Source organism: Vicugna pacos, chromosome 12 (assembly GCF_048564905.1).
Source record: "Vicugna pacos chromosome 12, VicPac4, whole genome shotgun sequence".
Lineage (NCBI taxonomy): Eukaryota > Metazoa > Chordata > Mammalia > Artiodactyla > Camelidae > Vicugna > Vicugna pacos.
In genome coordinates, this window is record NC_132998.1 from 35,339,345 (window position 1) to 35,357,312 (window position 17,968).

At 36.7% G+C, this 17,968-nt stretch overlaps 1 protein-coding gene across 3 annotated transcripts in view; it reads left to right on the forward strand.

Moving 5' to 3' along the window:
• The window catches only part of FGD6 (FYVE, RhoGEF and PH domain containing 6), a 96,196-nt gene extending 78,615 nt beyond the window's left edge, over nucleotides 1–17,581 (forward strand). For 2 of the 3 annotated variants that reach the window (XM_006197909.4, XM_015248294.3), the window contains exons 14-21: nucleotides 211–290; nucleotides 6,179–6,281; nucleotides 6,761–6,907; nucleotides 7,754–7,856; nucleotides 9,600–9,727; nucleotides 13,640–13,768; nucleotides 14,728–14,876; nucleotides 16,974–17,581. In XM_006197909.4, coding sequence (XP_006197971.2) covers nucleotides 211–290; nucleotides 6,179–6,281; nucleotides 6,761–6,907; nucleotides 7,754–7,856; nucleotides 9,600–9,727; nucleotides 13,640–13,768; nucleotides 14,728–14,876; nucleotides 16,974–17,010 — 876 coding nt within the window. In that variant the 3' untranslated portion in view covers nucleotides 17,011–17,581. Of the gene's footprint in view, nucleotides 1–210; nucleotides 291–6,178; nucleotides 6,282–6,760; nucleotides 6,908–7,753; nucleotides 7,857–9,599; nucleotides 9,728–13,639; nucleotides 13,769–14,727; nucleotides 14,877–16,973 lie in introns of those variants that run through there. The other variant, XR_012078509.1, reaches the window with a different exon arrangement.
• Nucleotides 17,582–17,968: the final 387 nt, after the last annotated feature.

Sequence of the window (17,968 nt, forward strand, 5' to 3'; positions counted from 1 at the left end):
GCCTAAGGGTGGGGAAGTTGGGCCTGTGTGTCTGGATGTATTTAAATTTGTCTGGAGCATAGCGCAGATGAGGAAGAGTAATGGTGGATCAAACTGGATCCAAAGATGAGGGGTGATGTCAGCAGCCAGGCATCGGGCAACTTGAGCTGTGCTTCAGGGATAAAATTTTCAATGGGATAAGTCTGCTCAAATTGGTTTGCTTTCCTCCAGGTTGGAAAACCCACCCAAGAAGCATATCAGAATGAACTGAAGATTGAAAGTGTAGAACGTTCCTTCATCCTCTCAGCCAGGTATATTTTAAAAATACACATAGATGAACATTTGCCAGTATTACAGGGTCAGACAGCTCCAGCATTTTTCACATTTAGGTTAACTACCAGACTTATTTTTTTCTCCTTCTTTTCTTTCCTAATACCATGCAGTTTACTCTTGATTTGCCACATAGGTAAAATGTCTGTGAGCCGTTGCCATTGTGTGCTAGAAGCACAAAGGTAAGAATGTTCCTGAATAGAATGATAATGCTGAGAAGGGTGCTTTGCTGATCTTTTTTTTTTTTGCAGGGGGGAGGTGTAATTAACTTTATCTATTTATTTATTATTATTATTATTTTTTTAATTTAATGGAGGTACTGGGGATTGAACCCATGACCTCGTGCATGCTAAGCATGCACTCTACCATTGAGCTATACCCTACCCACTGATCAATTTTTTAAAGTGAGTATTTCAGTTCTTTTTACAATGATACATAATGTTTTTAAAAACATCTAGTGCTTTGTAGTTTACTAGGAAGTTTTCACGTAACATTCAAAGTTATAGTAAATCCCTGAGGTAGGTGTCATTAAAAATAAGGAAGGCTAAGTTACAGAAAAACTGAGATGCTTTCTTAAGGATACAAAGCTAGCCAAGAATAGAATAGAAGATCTTTTGCTTTTAAATCTATTGTTATTTATGATACCACATTGCCTCAAATTGGAACCTGCAGTGACTTATGGAAGTGTAAATCAAAATATATTACCGTAATGTAAATCAAAGAAACCTGAAGCTGTGTGACTCTTACACATATATTATTGAGTTCTTGGCTGGGTGGCCAAAGTGGATGTGTGGCAGGATGTGTCTGGTGAAAGGAGAGACACCAACAGCCATAGCTTGATCTGGATAACGAGTCTGGGTGGCTCTCAGACCTAGCCTTTGATGCATTAAAATTAGCAGCAGACACTTATGTAGTGCTTACTTTGTGCCAGGGACTATCCTAAGCACTTTCTATGCATTAATTCATCAAATCTTCACAACACCCTTTCAAGGTAATTTACTACTACTATACCCATCTTATGATGGAAAAGCCAACAGCTATTAAATAGCAGAGCCAGGGGAGCTGAAATTTGAATCTGACACTAAAATTCATGCTTTTAACCATTGCAATGTTGCCTGTGTCCCTGGATGTCAAGGACTCAGACCAAATGTGTGGACTTCCTAAAATCAGAACACAAGACTAGCTCCCTGGTTCATGTTACTCTTCTTGAAGTGGAATGGCCCCTGCTGCCTGACATCAAATCTCAGGCTGACAGGAAAAGACAAATTCCTATGTTCAGGGTTTGTCAGATGCTTCCCAGCTACCAGCCAGAGCAAGCAAAGTTCCGTCTGGGGCAGTGGGGAGAGGAGGATACCTGAAGTATCCTCCAGATCAGTATTTGCAGAGCAAAAGTAAATCCTTGGAACTGTTCCCTTTTTTTCCCTTTCTATTCTTTCTTTTCTTGAGTTTGAACAAAAGTGCAAAGAACATCAAGTTAACCTATACATCAGGCTCTTGGCAAAGACTTAAGTTTGGTTCTTAAAGTCAAGAAGGTTATTTTCAAAGATCCAAAGAGGAAATGCCTATAGGAAAATTAAGTTTTCAATTACACTTAAGTTTCCTAACTAAAAATGTGCTTTGGTAAAAAAACAAAATTCTATTTTATTAAAGATTAAACAATTCAGCAAATGATGGTAAATCTTTCTTTCTTTGGTTGCCTATCAGGTAAGTGTCTGGATGTCTCATGTTCTTTCAGATCAGTTTCCTAGACCTTAATAAGGTTATTGGATTTTTAGATGTAGGAAAGCATTGAGAGGTTTTAAGCTAAGTATTGGGGTGATTTAATTTATATTTTTAAAAGAATGACTGTCTACTTTGTAGAAACTACAGAGACTAGAGTAGAAAGTGGAAGACCAGGGAGGAGGCTGTAGATGATGATGTCTGGACTAGAGTGGTAAGAAACGGTCGAATCTGGTGGAGCCAGTAGGATTACTGATGGACTGAACATGGGGTATGCAGGAGAAATGATAAAACTGGAAAGTTCTTCATAAAGCAAAAGTAAATTTCCAAGGGAGTGTTAAGGTGGCATGGAAGAAAGGGAACAAACACATACTGAATGCAACTTTTATGCCAGGCTCTGCTTCTGAATTCCCCCAACCACCGTGAGTCAGGTGCTGTATAACATGTAAAAAGGGCCTAAGAGGCCTCTTGTGATCTGATTCTGATCTGCCTCACCAGCCTGATCATTCACTCTCCTTGTCACCAACCCTACCAAAGCATGGCATGTTCCATCAGCATGGATCTGCTTATGGTTCTCCATGCATGCCAGCCTACTTCACAGCCTTCTGCCTTGCATGGGTAGCTACCTCTACCTAGAATCCATTCTTTCATTTAGTAAATAATACGGAGCCTCTCCCCTGGGCCAGGCATTGTGCTAGGCATCAGGGTACAGTGGAGAATCAAAAGGGCCTTTCTTTCCCTGAGCTTACATTTCGTTAGCAAAGACATAACACTTAGCAAATATTTAACACAATCAATTGTCAATATGATTACCCCTTAAGTAGTACACAGGAAAACTACCAGGTGCTATGAGGCTGTGAAACAAGGGACCCCGAATAGGTTTGGTGGAGAAAGGACAGTCAGGGATAGCTTCCCAAAGGCCTTTGTCTGTTGAGTTATGAAGGATAAGTAGGAGCTGGATAGCCAGATGGAGAGAAAAGGAAGAGGCTCCTGGCCATTGGGAACATGTGCACAGAGGTCCTGAAGTGGAAGGGGACATGGCATATTCAGAGAACTGAAGGCCAGCATGTCACGAACATAGAGAATGAGAGGGAGAGAGACCCGAGTAAGCCTGGAAGGACAGGGAGAAAGATTATGCAGAACCATCTTGTGGATTTTGGTCTCTAGCCTAAGAGCCCCAGGAAACCACGGAAAGGTTTATACAAGGGAATGATGTGATCATATTGGCATTTTTAAAAGAATATCTGGTTGCTGTGTGGGGAATGGTCAGGGAGGGGAACTGAAGAAGATGATGAGTAATTGGTTATAGGGAATGAGAGACAGAGAGAGAAACAGAGAGAGAGACGTTGAGAACGAGTCTCCAGCTTGTACCGTGTTTTGGGTAGTGGTGCCATTCACTGTGATAGGTGACACTGGGAGAGGTGTAGGTGTAGGGGAGAAATCGGGAATTTAGGTTCACATGTACATATGGAATGTGAGGTGCCTGCGAATCTTGAGAATGGGGTCGTCAAGGAGGCAGTTTATGTGAGGATCTGGATGTCAGAAGGAAGCCTGGACTAGAGGCATATACTGGGGAGTCATCAGCTTAGAGATGATGACCAAAGCTAGGAGACTGACTGAGGGTGCACAGAGAGACTGGAGAGTTCCCTCTCAAACTCCTGTAATTCTTCCAGTCATACCCTAGTCATCACTTCTGCAAAGCCTCCCCTGCTACCTAAATAAGGTAATTTACTACTTCTATGATATTTATCTACCTTACATTTGTTGTATCATATGGTAATTACTTGTTTTTATGTCTCACCTCAGTTAGATGTGAGTTCTTAGAAGTGAGGTGTACTTTGTGTCATGTGCCCAGTTCATGGCTCAGTACCTGGCCCATAGACCGCTCCCAGTAAAATGAACTGAAGTGACATGGCCTTTGGATGTCAGCATAACATCCTGCAGTTAACACAAGAAGTAAATAATGTGGCAAAGTCTGACACACCAGAAATCCCTTCTTTTGGAGAGCTTTTGCCCTTAGACATTCTTTGCAATCAGTGGAGAAATGGTGCTTATTTAATGCAAATTTGCTTTCTGGTAGTGTACACATTCCATAAAGAAAAGAATACTTGGTTTATCTGTGTTTGATAGAAGGAAGATGCTGATTCTTCTGCTAACCATGTCGTGAAAGCAGAGCTAGACTGTCTTCACACGATGCTGCAGGCAAATGTGTATGCTCTGTGAGAAATGTGTTATCAAGAGCTGGTAAACATTGTTTTGGCAGAACCCCACACAAGAGAGAGCCAGGAATGATTAAATGAAAGAACAACATATGTGACATGATTTGCACAGTCAAATCACATTTCCTATGCTCCCAGGGCTCCAGGAAAATCAGACAGCAATCCTCAAATTAGCCATCTGCCTCTCTGTTTTCTGTTCCCTTTTCCAGTGAAAAGTTGGGGAGGGAGAAAGGGCGGGGGGACAGTAATATTTTATGAATGTTTACTTGGAACCTGAGCCTATGTTCTCATAACAGAATTCTTCCAAGAACAGGAACAGAGGCCGGAGGTGACATGGCAGTGACGGGTTCAACCTTTAGCCACACTTGGGTCTGATACCAAGTCATCATTTAGTACAGTCTGTTCTCTAAAGCAAATTAATCTAACAGTTTGAATCCTGAGATTGCTTATCTGTAAGCAGTGATAGTCGTAAATGTGAAATAAATGGCAGCTAGCTGGGGCAGTGATGGTAGAACAGTGGAGGTAACTGAGGCAGGTTTTGTTTGGTTTGGAGAGATAAGGGCTGTTCCTATTTTATTTTGATTTTGGTATATAATGAAACTTTGAAAAATATACTAGTTTTAAAATTTTATTTGTAAACTGGATTTCTACCTTTTATATCCTTATGAGTCCATATTCTAAAGGGCACTTAAGCCATTCAGTTGGAAGGTACATTTCTGAGAATGATTATTATGGGGAAGGTGAGTGGTTTTTTAAGTATGTCCTTGACATCCTCTGGATTCATCAAAACATGCCTATTTGTATCATGATTTATGATGGAATTTTTAATTTTAAAAACATTATTTAAGAAGTTCAAGTATACTTAAAATTAGAATGAATCATACAGTGAAACTGCGTATTCAGTTACCCAGACTCAAAGTTTAACAAGATTCTGCCACAAATTTTCCTGTTTTCTAAAGTACTTTAAAACAAATTCCAGATATCAGGTCATTTCAAGCCTACTTTAGTATGCTTCTCTTAAAAAAAAAAAAGAACATTTTCTTACACAATCACACATTATGATGATTTTATTTTATTATGATAAGAGTTTTAAATTGATTATTAAATAATCTGTCTCTCTCTGTACAAACACGCACACATATACACAATACCTAAAATGTGCTTCACACTCCTGAGCATGCAAAACAAAATGTGCTGATATCAGTGACTGAGTTACCATAGAATTTTTTAGAGCGAGGTGTGGTTACAAAAACGCAGCACAAGAATGCCTTTTCTGAGCAGGCTTTTCCCCTGTTTGGCCCACTTCCATCTACAATCAAATCACATAGCTCCTGATGAACTGAGGGTAAGAACAGAATATGTGACGAGCTGAATAGGAAAAGAAGCCCTAATAACCATCAAAGGCTCTTTCTCTCATTAACCTATCCTTAAACATCTGTCTGTGACACCAGAAATATGTTTCCTTTACTCCAGTGCCCTTTCAAAAAATTTTTGTAATACTCAGTAACCTAAAAATATTTACTATTCTATGCTTTAAATTTGGGTTTGAAACTTGATTCCTTGGAATATTTTTAAATTCTCGGATTATATCCAGGAAACTCCTTGGTTATATAAATAATCATAATTATTACTTGTATGAATAGCCCTTAAATCAAACAAAAGTACCTCCAAGTTTAGGAGACTTCAAAAGCCATTCAATAGAAAGCATTACTTTTGGAAAGAAAAAAAGCATTGTGTTTGCTAAAATGCCATGTGTTCCCTAATGCTTGCTGTGACTATTTGTGCACATAAACCTCAGAGTTGTTGCCTGTGACTGGCATTGTTGGAGGGTGGAGGAATCTGTTGCCATGGCAGAAGGAAAAAGAAGTAAGAAAAAGGCCAAGGATAAAAGCTGACATCTGGTTGATGGAACCTTCTTTTGCCCCCAACAGTTCTGCCCCAGAAAGGGATGAATGGCTAGAAGCGATTTCCAGGTCAATAGGAGAGTATGCCAAGAAAAGAATCACATTCTGCCCTAGTAGGAGTCTCGATGAGGTATTGTCTTTTCCTTCTTATTTTGTTTTCAGTGCATTTCAAGCAGTTTTTACCCTAAAGAAACTTTTCTCAGGGGTTTAGAAAAGCAACATGTGTTTAACAGAAGGCTTTTGAGGTGTGTGTACAATTTCAGAGCTAAATATTCCTTCTATTAATGTCTAACTTCAAGTCTATGATAGCATATAGTGCAGTCATATTTTTTCTAGTTATAAAACCTCATTGTAGAATATTTAGGAAATACAATATAGTTTAAGGAAGAAACTAATCAACTGTCATTGCACAACCACAGGCATCTTTTTAAGTTAATTTTGCGCTAGAGGATTTTTCGAGTGTAGCTATCAATGCTTGGCATCCTGAGAACATGAAAAGTATCATCCACATGTTTAGTGATACCATCAGCAATGAACCACCAGTATAAAAAGGCTTAATGCTGGAGCAGTCAGTGTGCCTAGAGATAATCAGAGGTCATTCTTCCACAGGCAGACTCAGAAAATAAAGACGAAGTTAGTCCTCTTGGGTCCAAGGCTCCCATCTGGATTCCTGATACTAGAGCCACAATGTGTATGATCTGCACAAGTGAATTCACTCTGACCTGGAGACGACACCACTGCCGGGCCTGCGGAAAGGTTGGAGAGGATAACACTTGTCTCCCTTGTGATCTGTAATAGCTCCACACTGTGCCTAGCAAGGAAGCACATTTCTCCTTGGAACCACTGTAAGGGGAGGTAGGGGAGATACTGAATCATGGATGGTATCTTCTCTAAATATTTAGGAATGAGGCAATCTTGTTAGAGAACTTACCCTTCTCCAACCCCAAGATTACTTTAGAATGTGAAAAACAGATAATTTTTACTTTTAAAAAACTAACACATTCACAGTTAAATAGATGCTCACATTTATAGATAATTATTGAAACTGCATTTATTTAGGTACTAAGTATTTAATAGGAGGGAACTTTCAGTGTTGAAGTTATCACTAGTGTTGTTTCTACATCTTCATGACCTCATTAGTAAAATGAGCATAGTGACAATAACAATCAGAGAGTTGCGGTAAATATTTAACAGGTTTTATTTAGAGAGCATTTAGTACAGGCCAGACACATAGAAAAGGTACAGCAGAAGTGTTCCTGGTTGCAGCAGTGATGATGACAATGGTGATGAAGACGATGATGATAAAGACAGCTAACATAGGACTTACTGCACGCCAGGCACTGGTCTAAACATTTTGTGCACATGAACTCCTGTAGTATTTTATTTTATATAATAAGTACTCGGTAATAATCTGTGGCCTCTTCATCTTCAAGTGTGGTATTGTGTGTGAGTTCACTACGTGTCTGAGCTCCACTGAGTTGTTACTGAGACTCAGTGACTATGAAAACGTTTTGAAAAGTAGACAGCACTATAAACTGTAACATACCAGATGATTTGGATACAAAGGTTATTCTAAATGAAATAATTCCAATGTGTTTGCAGATTGTATGTCAAGCTTGCTCATCAAATAAGTATGGCTTAGATTACCTGAAAAATCAACCAGCAAGAGTATGTGAACATTGTTTCCAAGAACTGCAGAAATTAGGTAATATACAAGTAAAGATTTAACTGAAAATTCCTTAATTCCCTAGATGCTTTCGAACAATGTTCTAAAAGAATCATCTTAGGCACATTAGCAATATGATTGGTGGATACTTAACTCAAAATATTAAGTGTTTTGCTTTCTTAACTTGGTTAAGCTTTCTTAGCTCATGTTTTGTGGTAATTCCAAGAGAGATTGGACTGAAACTTATTTTTACCCTGAAAACAGTTTTGCTAAGAATACTAATTGTAGAAATGTAATCACAGGATGAAAAACTTAAAACAGTTACAAAGGAACTTTAACTTTCAAGTAATTTTGAAGCTTCTAGTTTCACAACTGTGTGCTCATTACAAATCATTTTTAATCTATCAGTAAAGTAATGCTCTATGGAAATATACTAGGTGGCACTTTGTTAGCCTTATTCTAATCACTTTGATTTAGTAAGGTTTTGTTTTACATCTAAATGTGCAGCTTTTCACCAAATACAAAATGATAAATCTTATCTACCTGTTCATTATCTGCAAATATCCATCCCTGCAGTTAAGATGAATGCAGCTCAGGTCTACATTTTGGGAAGAGATCATTAGTTAACTTCCTGAGACCTGTAGGATCTAGATTTTTAAAAAATTATCCTTGATGCAGATGAAGATAGCTTTTCATCAGCAAATGAGAATATCTAAGTGAATCAAACTAGATGGCATGCTATTTCAGAATCTAGCTACTTATAGAGGAATAAATAAATGTCTGTACACATTTTCCTAGAAGACACACCTATCTAATCATTTGCCACCCTTATGTTCCAACCTTTGTTCTCTGAATATATATAATACAGGCTCAAACATTCAAAATTCCTTTTTTGAATTCTCCTCTCTCATCACCCACACCCACTTGGTCAGTAAATCTTGTCAAATTTATCTTTGAAAACCTGTCTTGCTCTTGATTTCTTCATCTCAGTCCTAATAAAGCCTTCATTATCTTCCATCTTAATTACTGTCCTAATTTCTGAACAGGTTTTTCTGCTGAAAATTCTTCCTCTTCCCTACTGCTAGATTTATTTTTTAAAATTCAGTCTGCTCATGTTACTCCCCAGCCTAAAAGGCCTAAAAGAGAGTCCTCAGATCCAGCCTTCTTATTTTTTTTCTCCAGCCTCATCTCCAAATAGATGATCTAATTTCATACCTCTGTGCTTTTGCTTATGCTGACTTTTCTTCATGGAGTGTTCTTCTTCCTCTTTTTTGCTTGGCAAACTCCTACTTACACCTCAATGGCCAACTCAAACCTCTCATTCTTTTCTCAGCTTTCCCTGAACCTCTGCAGTCAAAATTAATTACTTCCTCATTTTGTCTGATAGTCCCTTTTCTAGTACTTTGTTCACTGTAATATTTGGTCATGTATCTGGATACCAAATGCTATTGTTAGTTTTGTTGTTTGTTTGTTTGTAAGTCAGGAGGGAATTTTTATTTTTTTAAGTTGTTAGTGCACTAACCTGTTTCAGAACTCTAAAGGCACAAAAAGGCAATCTTTTCATAGGATTTGCATTGAAAAAGTATAAAATCATAGACAGTGGATCGTCTTCCTCCCACTCTACTTCCCACCATTTATCTTCTTTTCCCAGAAGCCTCAGTGTCATAAATTTCTTAAGTATCCTTCCATGGATATTTTATGCAGCAATGTTTATTGATTTGGATTAAACTGAGTTGCAGAATGCTTGCCACTGGTTACATAAGTGTACCTGATTTGTTTTAGACCACCAGCACTCTCCTAAGACTGGATCTCCCGGAAATCACAAATCTCCTTCAAGTGCCTTATCATCAGTCTTACATAGTATTCCATCAGGGAGGAAACAGAAAAAAATCCCAGCTGCTCTCAAAGAAGTAAGTGTTTGCATTAAACTTGCAACCTGATAGAGGCTGAATTATTCATATGCTTATAATACACTGTTTTTCTTTCTAAAGGAAGATGTCATTTCCCACTACTATTAAGACATGCATTTTAATACTGGTGATGGATGTGGCTGAGGCCTCACTACCTTGCTTGGTCTCACTTATGACCTGAGTAATTTAGAAAATGGCTGTTGAAAGGTTTGCAGAACACTTTATAGCAATGATAGAAGGTAAAGATAACTTGGACACACATGAATTTTTAAAATTACTTTGAGGAGACCCCTTACCAGAGGGAAGAGGTCTGTAGAATATTTGGGGCATTTTATTAGCATTTACTCATCTGTATGGCTTGATTTTTGTAGACATTAGTTGGTTATATACAGCTGATATCACAGATAGTGGGTTATTCTTCCTTTAAACTTAAAAGAAAAATTTTAAGTGATAGTAGCCTGCAGTTAGACCTGCCACTGGTGTCAATCTGCAGGCATCATTGATACCCTATTCCAGTTCCTCAAATTCAAGTGTTCAGTCAGCCAATGTCAAGAGATCAGACAGTACTGCCTTTCTGGTTACTCCTATTTTGCTTAGTTTATTAATTAGTTCCACCTGTGCTAGTTTTGTGTCCAGGAGTGGTGCTATGGAGGTGTCCTATCATGGAAAGTGGAAGCAAACTCTAAAAATTTGACCAAGATATGTTTCTTATGTAAAGTTGAGTGTATTTCATCTCGGCAAGTGAAATACTAGGAAGTGATCTATAGCCAATCACATGAAATAGTAAGAGTACAATTTACAATGCCATGTTTCTTGCCAAGTTTCTTGTGGAACTGGTTATACCAGCTGAGTGAATACCTCTAAAGTTTACCTGTTCCATGACTCAGTTCCTGAATCTAAACCCATATTCAGGAACTTAAAAGTTCTTAACCAACTGAAATAAGTTTCAGTTCTCTGTAATTTTTCACCTCTCCATGCTGAGGTCACAGTTCATACATACAATTCTTACACATGCTCCCCGCTTCAGTCTGAACTCCACAGCACTGGCTACAGAAACTCTCTATGATCTATAGACTAGACTCAACCTAATTCCAGTCCTGTTTTGTACATCTTTCTACCCGGCCACACAAACAGGCCTTGCACTTTCAAACCTCTGCTTCCTGGCTACAGCCACTGCTCCCTTTACTCCATCGGTTCTCAAAGTGTTCTCCAGAGCAGCAACAGCACCACCTGGGAACGTATCAGAAATGCAGGTTCTTGGGCCCCTCCCAAGCTGTATGGAATCAGAAACTCTAACAAGCATTCTTAGTGATTCACTTGTAGGCATACTACAGTTTAAGAACCATTGCTTTGCTTATTTGTGGTTACACAGGGGAAGTAAATTTTTCCAGTTCAGTGCTGTAAAAGTCAAAGTGTTCTCAGAAAGCTGTTTTTCTTCTTTTTAAAAAAACTTGAGGTGAAATTAATGTAACATGTAATTAACCATTTTAAAGTATATAATTCAGTGGTATTTGGTGTTTTCACAATGTTGTGTAACCAGCATATTGCTCTAATTTCAAAACCTTTTCATTACCTCATAAACACACCCTGTGTCTGTTAAGTAACCGTCCCCTTTCCCCCTTCCCTCTGCCTGCTGGCATCCACGAATCTGCTCAATGTATTTGCCTCTTCTGGATGTATCATATAAAAGGAGTCATACAATATGTGACCTTTGTGTCTGGCTTCTTTCACTTAGCACAGTGTTTTTGAGATTCATCCAAGTTATAGCATGTGTCAGCACTTTGTTTCTTTTTATGTCTGAATAATACTGCATCGTATGTATACACCACAATTTATCCATTCATCTATCCATGGACATTTGGGTTGTTTCCACCTTTTGGATACTACAAATAACGCTGCTGTAAACATTTGTGTACAGATTTCTGTGTGGACGTATGTTTGCATTTGTCTTGGTTGTATACCTAGGAGTGAAATTGCTTGATCATATGGTAATTCTGTGTTTAACTTTTTGAGGAATTTGGAAGTTGTGTTTTTATTCCAGTGACGTTCAATACATCTTTAGAAATTCCTTTTTTTTTTAAACATTTAAAAAAATTGAAGTATAGTTGATTTACAATGTAGTATTAGTTTCTGGTGTACAGCATAGTGATTCCATTATATATATATTCTTTTTAATTATTCTTTTTCATTACAGGTTACTATAAGCCATTGCATACAGTTCTCTGTTACAGTAGTATAGAAATTCCTCTTTTGTGAAATTATGTACCCTCAGTACCCTCAGTAATGGCAGGCTGTCTTTTGAGTTGGATTTGACTTATTATTTTTTTAATAGTGAAATCATTGGAAAGAAAGTTTTGTGAATCATGTACTTAAGCTGGTTAACACCAATTTTTTTAAAAAGATGATAGAGGACTATGTATGGCTATTCAGTATTGTGAATGTATGATTAATAAATTAATTATAAAATATTCCAAAAGAAGAATGTACAAAATATTTTGGGCAATGACAGTAACACTTAATGTAAGTACATAGTAGGATCCCAACATAACTACATTTTAGGAGAAACCTCTTTTGAATGTAAACATTCTCATTTTTTTTTAAATTACTTGGTAGTTTTATGCAAGCATGTTATTTCTGCATACAAATTTACTTGCACTTGACAGATATTTCTAATTTAACATTAGATATAAATTTTCCACTAAACAATTATCATCCTTTTCATGAAATTTATAAGAAATTAATACAATTACTTCATGATTAAAGACATAGTTTTAAAATTCACAGAGCCCATCTCTATTAGTTTTCTATTGCTGTGTAACAAATTATTGCTAGTGGCTTGAAACAACACACATTTATTATCTCGGGAGCTTAGATGGGAATCTCTGCAGGGCCACAGTCAAGGTATTGGCCAGTGTTGAGTTCTCATCTGGAGGCTGACTAGGGAAGGGTCTACCTTGCTCCTCGAGGATGCCCTCAGCAACTTGCCGCATGGGCCTCCCCAAATGGCTGCTTCTTCAAAGCCGGCATGGTAGAAAGGCTCTAGAGCCTGCCTGCTAGCAAGACGGAGTCTGATGTAATGTTAACACACTCAGGGAAATGACATCTCATCACCTTCACCATATTCCATAGGTTAGGGGCAGTCACAGGTCCTGCCCACAGGAGATGGTGCACCAGCCTGATGATCAGCAGGAAGCCACCCTGGGAGTCTGTTTGTCATGTCACCAACAAGGCAGTTCCTAAACTTGGCTCTTACATCTCAATTTTTCCTATATTTAAAAAGAGAAAGAAGTTTCAACTGCTGGATTGTAATCACTGAATACTACCTTTTACCTAGAGATTAAGACATTTTCAGCCTTTTATGAAACAAAATAGGTTTCTTTTCTTTCAGGACAAAATTTGGAGAGCAGAAACTGATCCTTAACATCACCATTAATAATAGAATTTTCTATTTACTTTACTGTTGATATAGTTTTTAGAAGTCCAAAAATTTATTTTCAGAACAGAGCTAAAGGTTTAAGTAATTTTCCCTAACACTCCAAAGTAAGAGGAGCAATAAACATATACAGTCCCCAAAATACAGCTTTCAAAAGGCATTTTTGACCTTTGAAATTATGATTCATCTCATTGCAACTCAGAAAACACAGGTGTATCCACAGAGAAATACATACCTACAAGCACAGTTAAACCAGGTAAAATTCTGGAATTTCTAAAAGGAAAGGTTTTACACTCATGGTAATGGCAGTATTCAATTTGTACGGTAGCAAACTTTGAAAATAAACAGTTTCATTCTGAAACCTGATATTATTATTATGGTTATTGCTTTCAGCACCAAAGATCAAAAGCAATTTTATTATTTAAAATTTATTTTTTGTTTGAAAACCATTAAACTGTGTATGGGGTTTGCTTATCTAGGTATCAGCAAACACAGAAGATTCTTCTATGAGTGGCTACTTGTACAGATCAAAGGGCAATAAAAAACCCTGGAAACACTTGTGGTTTGTCATAAAAAATAAAGTGCTATATACATATGCTGCAAGTGAGGTAAGATCTGAAATTTAAATATGAGTAATTTGGGGGTCTTGTTTTATAATGCTACTTGGAAGTAATTACAGTGTTTGCTTAATCTGCCTATGATTTTTATTTCACTTTGCTTTTGGAGGAGATGTTGTTATTTTTGACATGAACAGTGTCCTTATTTTGTACCTAAAGAGCTCTTACTTAAAAATGTTAGGAATTTTCCGTAGTATTAGAATGTACGTTTTGGGGGTGTCATGTGACCACTGACTACTAAAGGCAGAGGTTCTTTTTCTTTTTTTTTTTGGTGGGGATAAGTGGGAGGTAATTAGGTTTACTTATTTATTTATGATGGAGGTACTGGGAATTGAACCCAGGACCTTGCGAATACTAAGCATGCGCCCTACCACTGTGCTGTACCCTTCCCCAAGGCAGAGGTTCTTATCCTTTCTGCTAAGTTCTCTTGGATGACACTCCCTTGACTATCCCCAGGTTGTACTGATCAGGTATCAGCATAGATAAATCGACTTTGTTCTGGGTTATAAACAATTTCTGGCTGTTGGTTCTAATACTACCCTTTTCTCCTACCTGACCATCCTTTGTTCCAGCATCCTATGAAAACCACTTCTCTAGGGTCCAAGCTCTAATTTAGTGGGACTAGGGGATATCACCTTTCTAGAGCTATGTTTTCTGCATCCACAAAATGAAAGTAATGTAATTACTTACCTCTCTTGGTTATAGGGAAATAATATGAAATTCAATGGACATGAACACATTGAAAACTATCTAGCACAGTGTCTAGCTCATTGGGTAGCTGAAGTGGGGCAGCTCAATTAATACTGTTGAGGAAATTAAAAATGAATAAGTTGCTAGAATTACTATTGTTTTATCTATGTGTATAATGAAATTAAATTAGGACTATATAGATCAAGAGTTTTCAGATCTGAATTTAAAAACCCATCTCCCTTTGTGTCTTTGTAAATTAGGACGTGGCAGCATTGGAGAGTCAACCTTTACTAGGATTCACTGTCACTCAAGTCAAAGATGAGAATTCAGAGTCTAGAGTGTTTCAGCTACTGCACAAAAACATGTTATTTTACGTATTCAAAGCAGATGATGCTCACTCAGCTCAAAAGTAAGTAATTTAGGCATATTTATCATACATAAGATTTCAAGTTGGTACTTTAAATGAGTGATGTTTAAAATAACCTACTTTTGTGCATGAGAACAACTAAGAATTTAAATCAGAGATCCAAATTAGAAAGATTTAATGTATTATTCACACTCTTTAGAATTGTTTTAAAGATAGGAGAGTGTATCTGAAATACTTTCAGGAGGCAGAGGGGAGAAGAAAATAGGTAGTTCTGTCCAAAATATTTTGTGTGCACGTGACTCCGAGGAAGCAGCATGATGCTACTCTGCTGAAAGGAAGGGACGCTGAGGTATTTGACCTCTCCTCCAATGAGGTTAAGAATCTTCTCTTGAAACGTTCTAGGACTTTGGCAATCCAGTGATTCAATTGTGCCACGGAACAGCAGGAGTTTAAACAGCTGCTTGCTAACTTACTTCTTTGGGGAAAAGGTCAAACACATTAAGAGGCTCCCATGCTGTTCCCAATGACTGAGTAGAAGGAAATGGATATCATTTTAGATGAAAAAGGCTGAAACAGTCTCTTCAAAATTCCAACAAGAATATTTATTTAGATGTCATGAGGTGGCTTAACATAGAGAAGCATATCTCTGAAATCAAGCTCCTTTCTGAACAAAACAGTTCGGTTCACCTCCCTTCCATCTAATTTTTATTTTGGCCTCATAAAAATGTTAGTTTTTGTTTTCACTAAGAGGTGCTCATGTTTTCTATTTCAGTAGGCTTAAAAAGTGCATGTAGATTAAAAAGATTGATTTAAATAAGCCAGGCAGTTGAATTAATATGCCAGAATTATGTATGTTCTTGAATATTAATCAGGTACTGTTACAAAAATACCCTATAAGAAATTTTTTTTTTTTTGGTCTATGTTAGGATATCTAGCCATGGTTAGCTGTTCCTCCAAATAATTTCTTTTAGGTAAAAAAAAAAAAATTTCTTTTAGGTACTGAAGAATATTTTAAAATTATGACACAAGTATTTTTTTCTTTAAAATTACTTGGATAAAATAGTAATTGCCCTAATATTCTATTAGATACTATATTTCTCATCATCTTCATCTGTATTCACCATCAAGCTGATAAGCTTTTGAATATACATCTTTTGCTTATATCATTAAATTAACAAGATAGAAATCCCTTCAAGACAGAGTTGAATGTAGTTGGGTGAAAGGAATCAGCTTATTTGTAATTTAGAATTAATACAGGCTAAATTATGTTTCTCTTTGAGCTTATTATTATTACCATATGGGTTGCTCTATTTAAACATTACAAAATAAAAAAATGTTAATTTTAATGGGAACTTTTGACTTTAACAGTCTTATAATTATGGTATAACATATGCCATTTGCATTTTAAATTTAATTTTTTTAAATTCCATCCTAAAAATTTGAGATAAATCTGTTATAGGCCACTTTTACTAATTAAAGTGAGTGATTTAAAATGTTCCTGGTAAGTTCAGAAGCAATTACAGTACTAGGGAGGTACAAAGAAACTACCTACAGATGTTTTTTTGAATAACAGTAGCTGTGTATGTTGTCAGGTAAAACTTTTGAGACAAGAATTTTAGAAAGACTTCTGTGAAACTCTGAGACACTTTTATATTGCAAACAAACTTTAGATTAACTGAGCGTACACCACTAGATGCTAGATTCCCTTCCATTGAAAATATTAAAACAGGTCTAGACTATAGATGCCCAAGGAATCTCAGGTTCTTAGAATTAAGGGATGAGGAGATGGGGATAGAGCTAGTGTTCCTAAAGGCAGAAAGCGGGTTGAAATAAAGGGCTTTGCAGCTATCTTCACTTCCAAAATCAATTAAATGGGATCATTAGGACTTCATAGAGCTCTTACATGAAATGGCCTCTTCCTCATGCCTCATAGAAATAAGAGATGTACTTTTCAGGCCAAATTTGGGTCCAGATTACCAAATAAAGGGTAGTTCCATACATACAGAATTCTTGTTTGCTCTAGAAAAGACCTTAAATATAATGTTAGGGTAATTGGATGCACAGCCACAGCTATTACCTATATTGTCTTAACATGTATTGGATGATTGCATTTTACGGATTAACAAATTTCTCTTCTAGGTGGATAGAAGCATTTCAAGAAGGCACAATATTGTAGCTATATTGGTCTCATCTCTTGTATGATTCCAGAAGGGTGAAATTTCATCAGAATAGAGTAAATGCAGTGCAAAAGTTTTATAAATGAACAGTGCCAAGATAAATCCAACCAAAATCTTCATCAAAGAAATTATTTTGTTAGGTATAAGGTATTTTTTTAAATGTCTGTTTTTCATATATGTTATTTATTAAACTTTTGATGTTTACTAAATGGTCAGAATTATTTCTGAGAGTGACACTGAATTCTAAAGTACCTTTACTTTAGAAAACAGAAAACTTATCTTAATACTGTATACTGTATTAACTATTTGTGACACAGTCTGTTCTGTTTTCTCAGTGTGTTTTACAGTGTTAAATTGTAATATTCTCACTAGTGGTAAATATAAAACACACATCAAGGAGCAAACTTCCATGCAGTGTTTGGTTTAGAAATTATGATTATAAAACTGCTGATAAAAAATGCATGTCTTTGAATCAGTCAATTTAGATGAAGTTTTGTATCTTTTAAAGGAAACATACATGGCCAATTTCTACCTCAGTAACTGTGAAATTCCGGTAAATTATCTAAAATATTTCTACTGTTATGTGTATCTTTTGGCATGAGATAATGTCACATCATCAAGGAATTATAGCAAAGGGATAGAATCTGAGTTTTTATTTAACTGAATTTTGAGCAGGAAAAAGGATGTTTTCATCTGTAGGGGAACACAAATAATCAACTCTATGGCCTTTACATTAAGTCTGATCTTTTTTTTAAAGCTGCCAGTTCAAAACAAACATAAATGTATTATTTCTTTAAAAAGCAAAACATGACAAGCATTATATTACATAATGTCCCTTGCTGCTGTAAGTATTCTGAGCCCAAGTCAGGTGGTATTTGCATCTAAAAAGAATGTTACGTTTCCTCTAATATTGTGATTTAAAAAATGAACTGGAATTACCATATCACAAAAGCACAA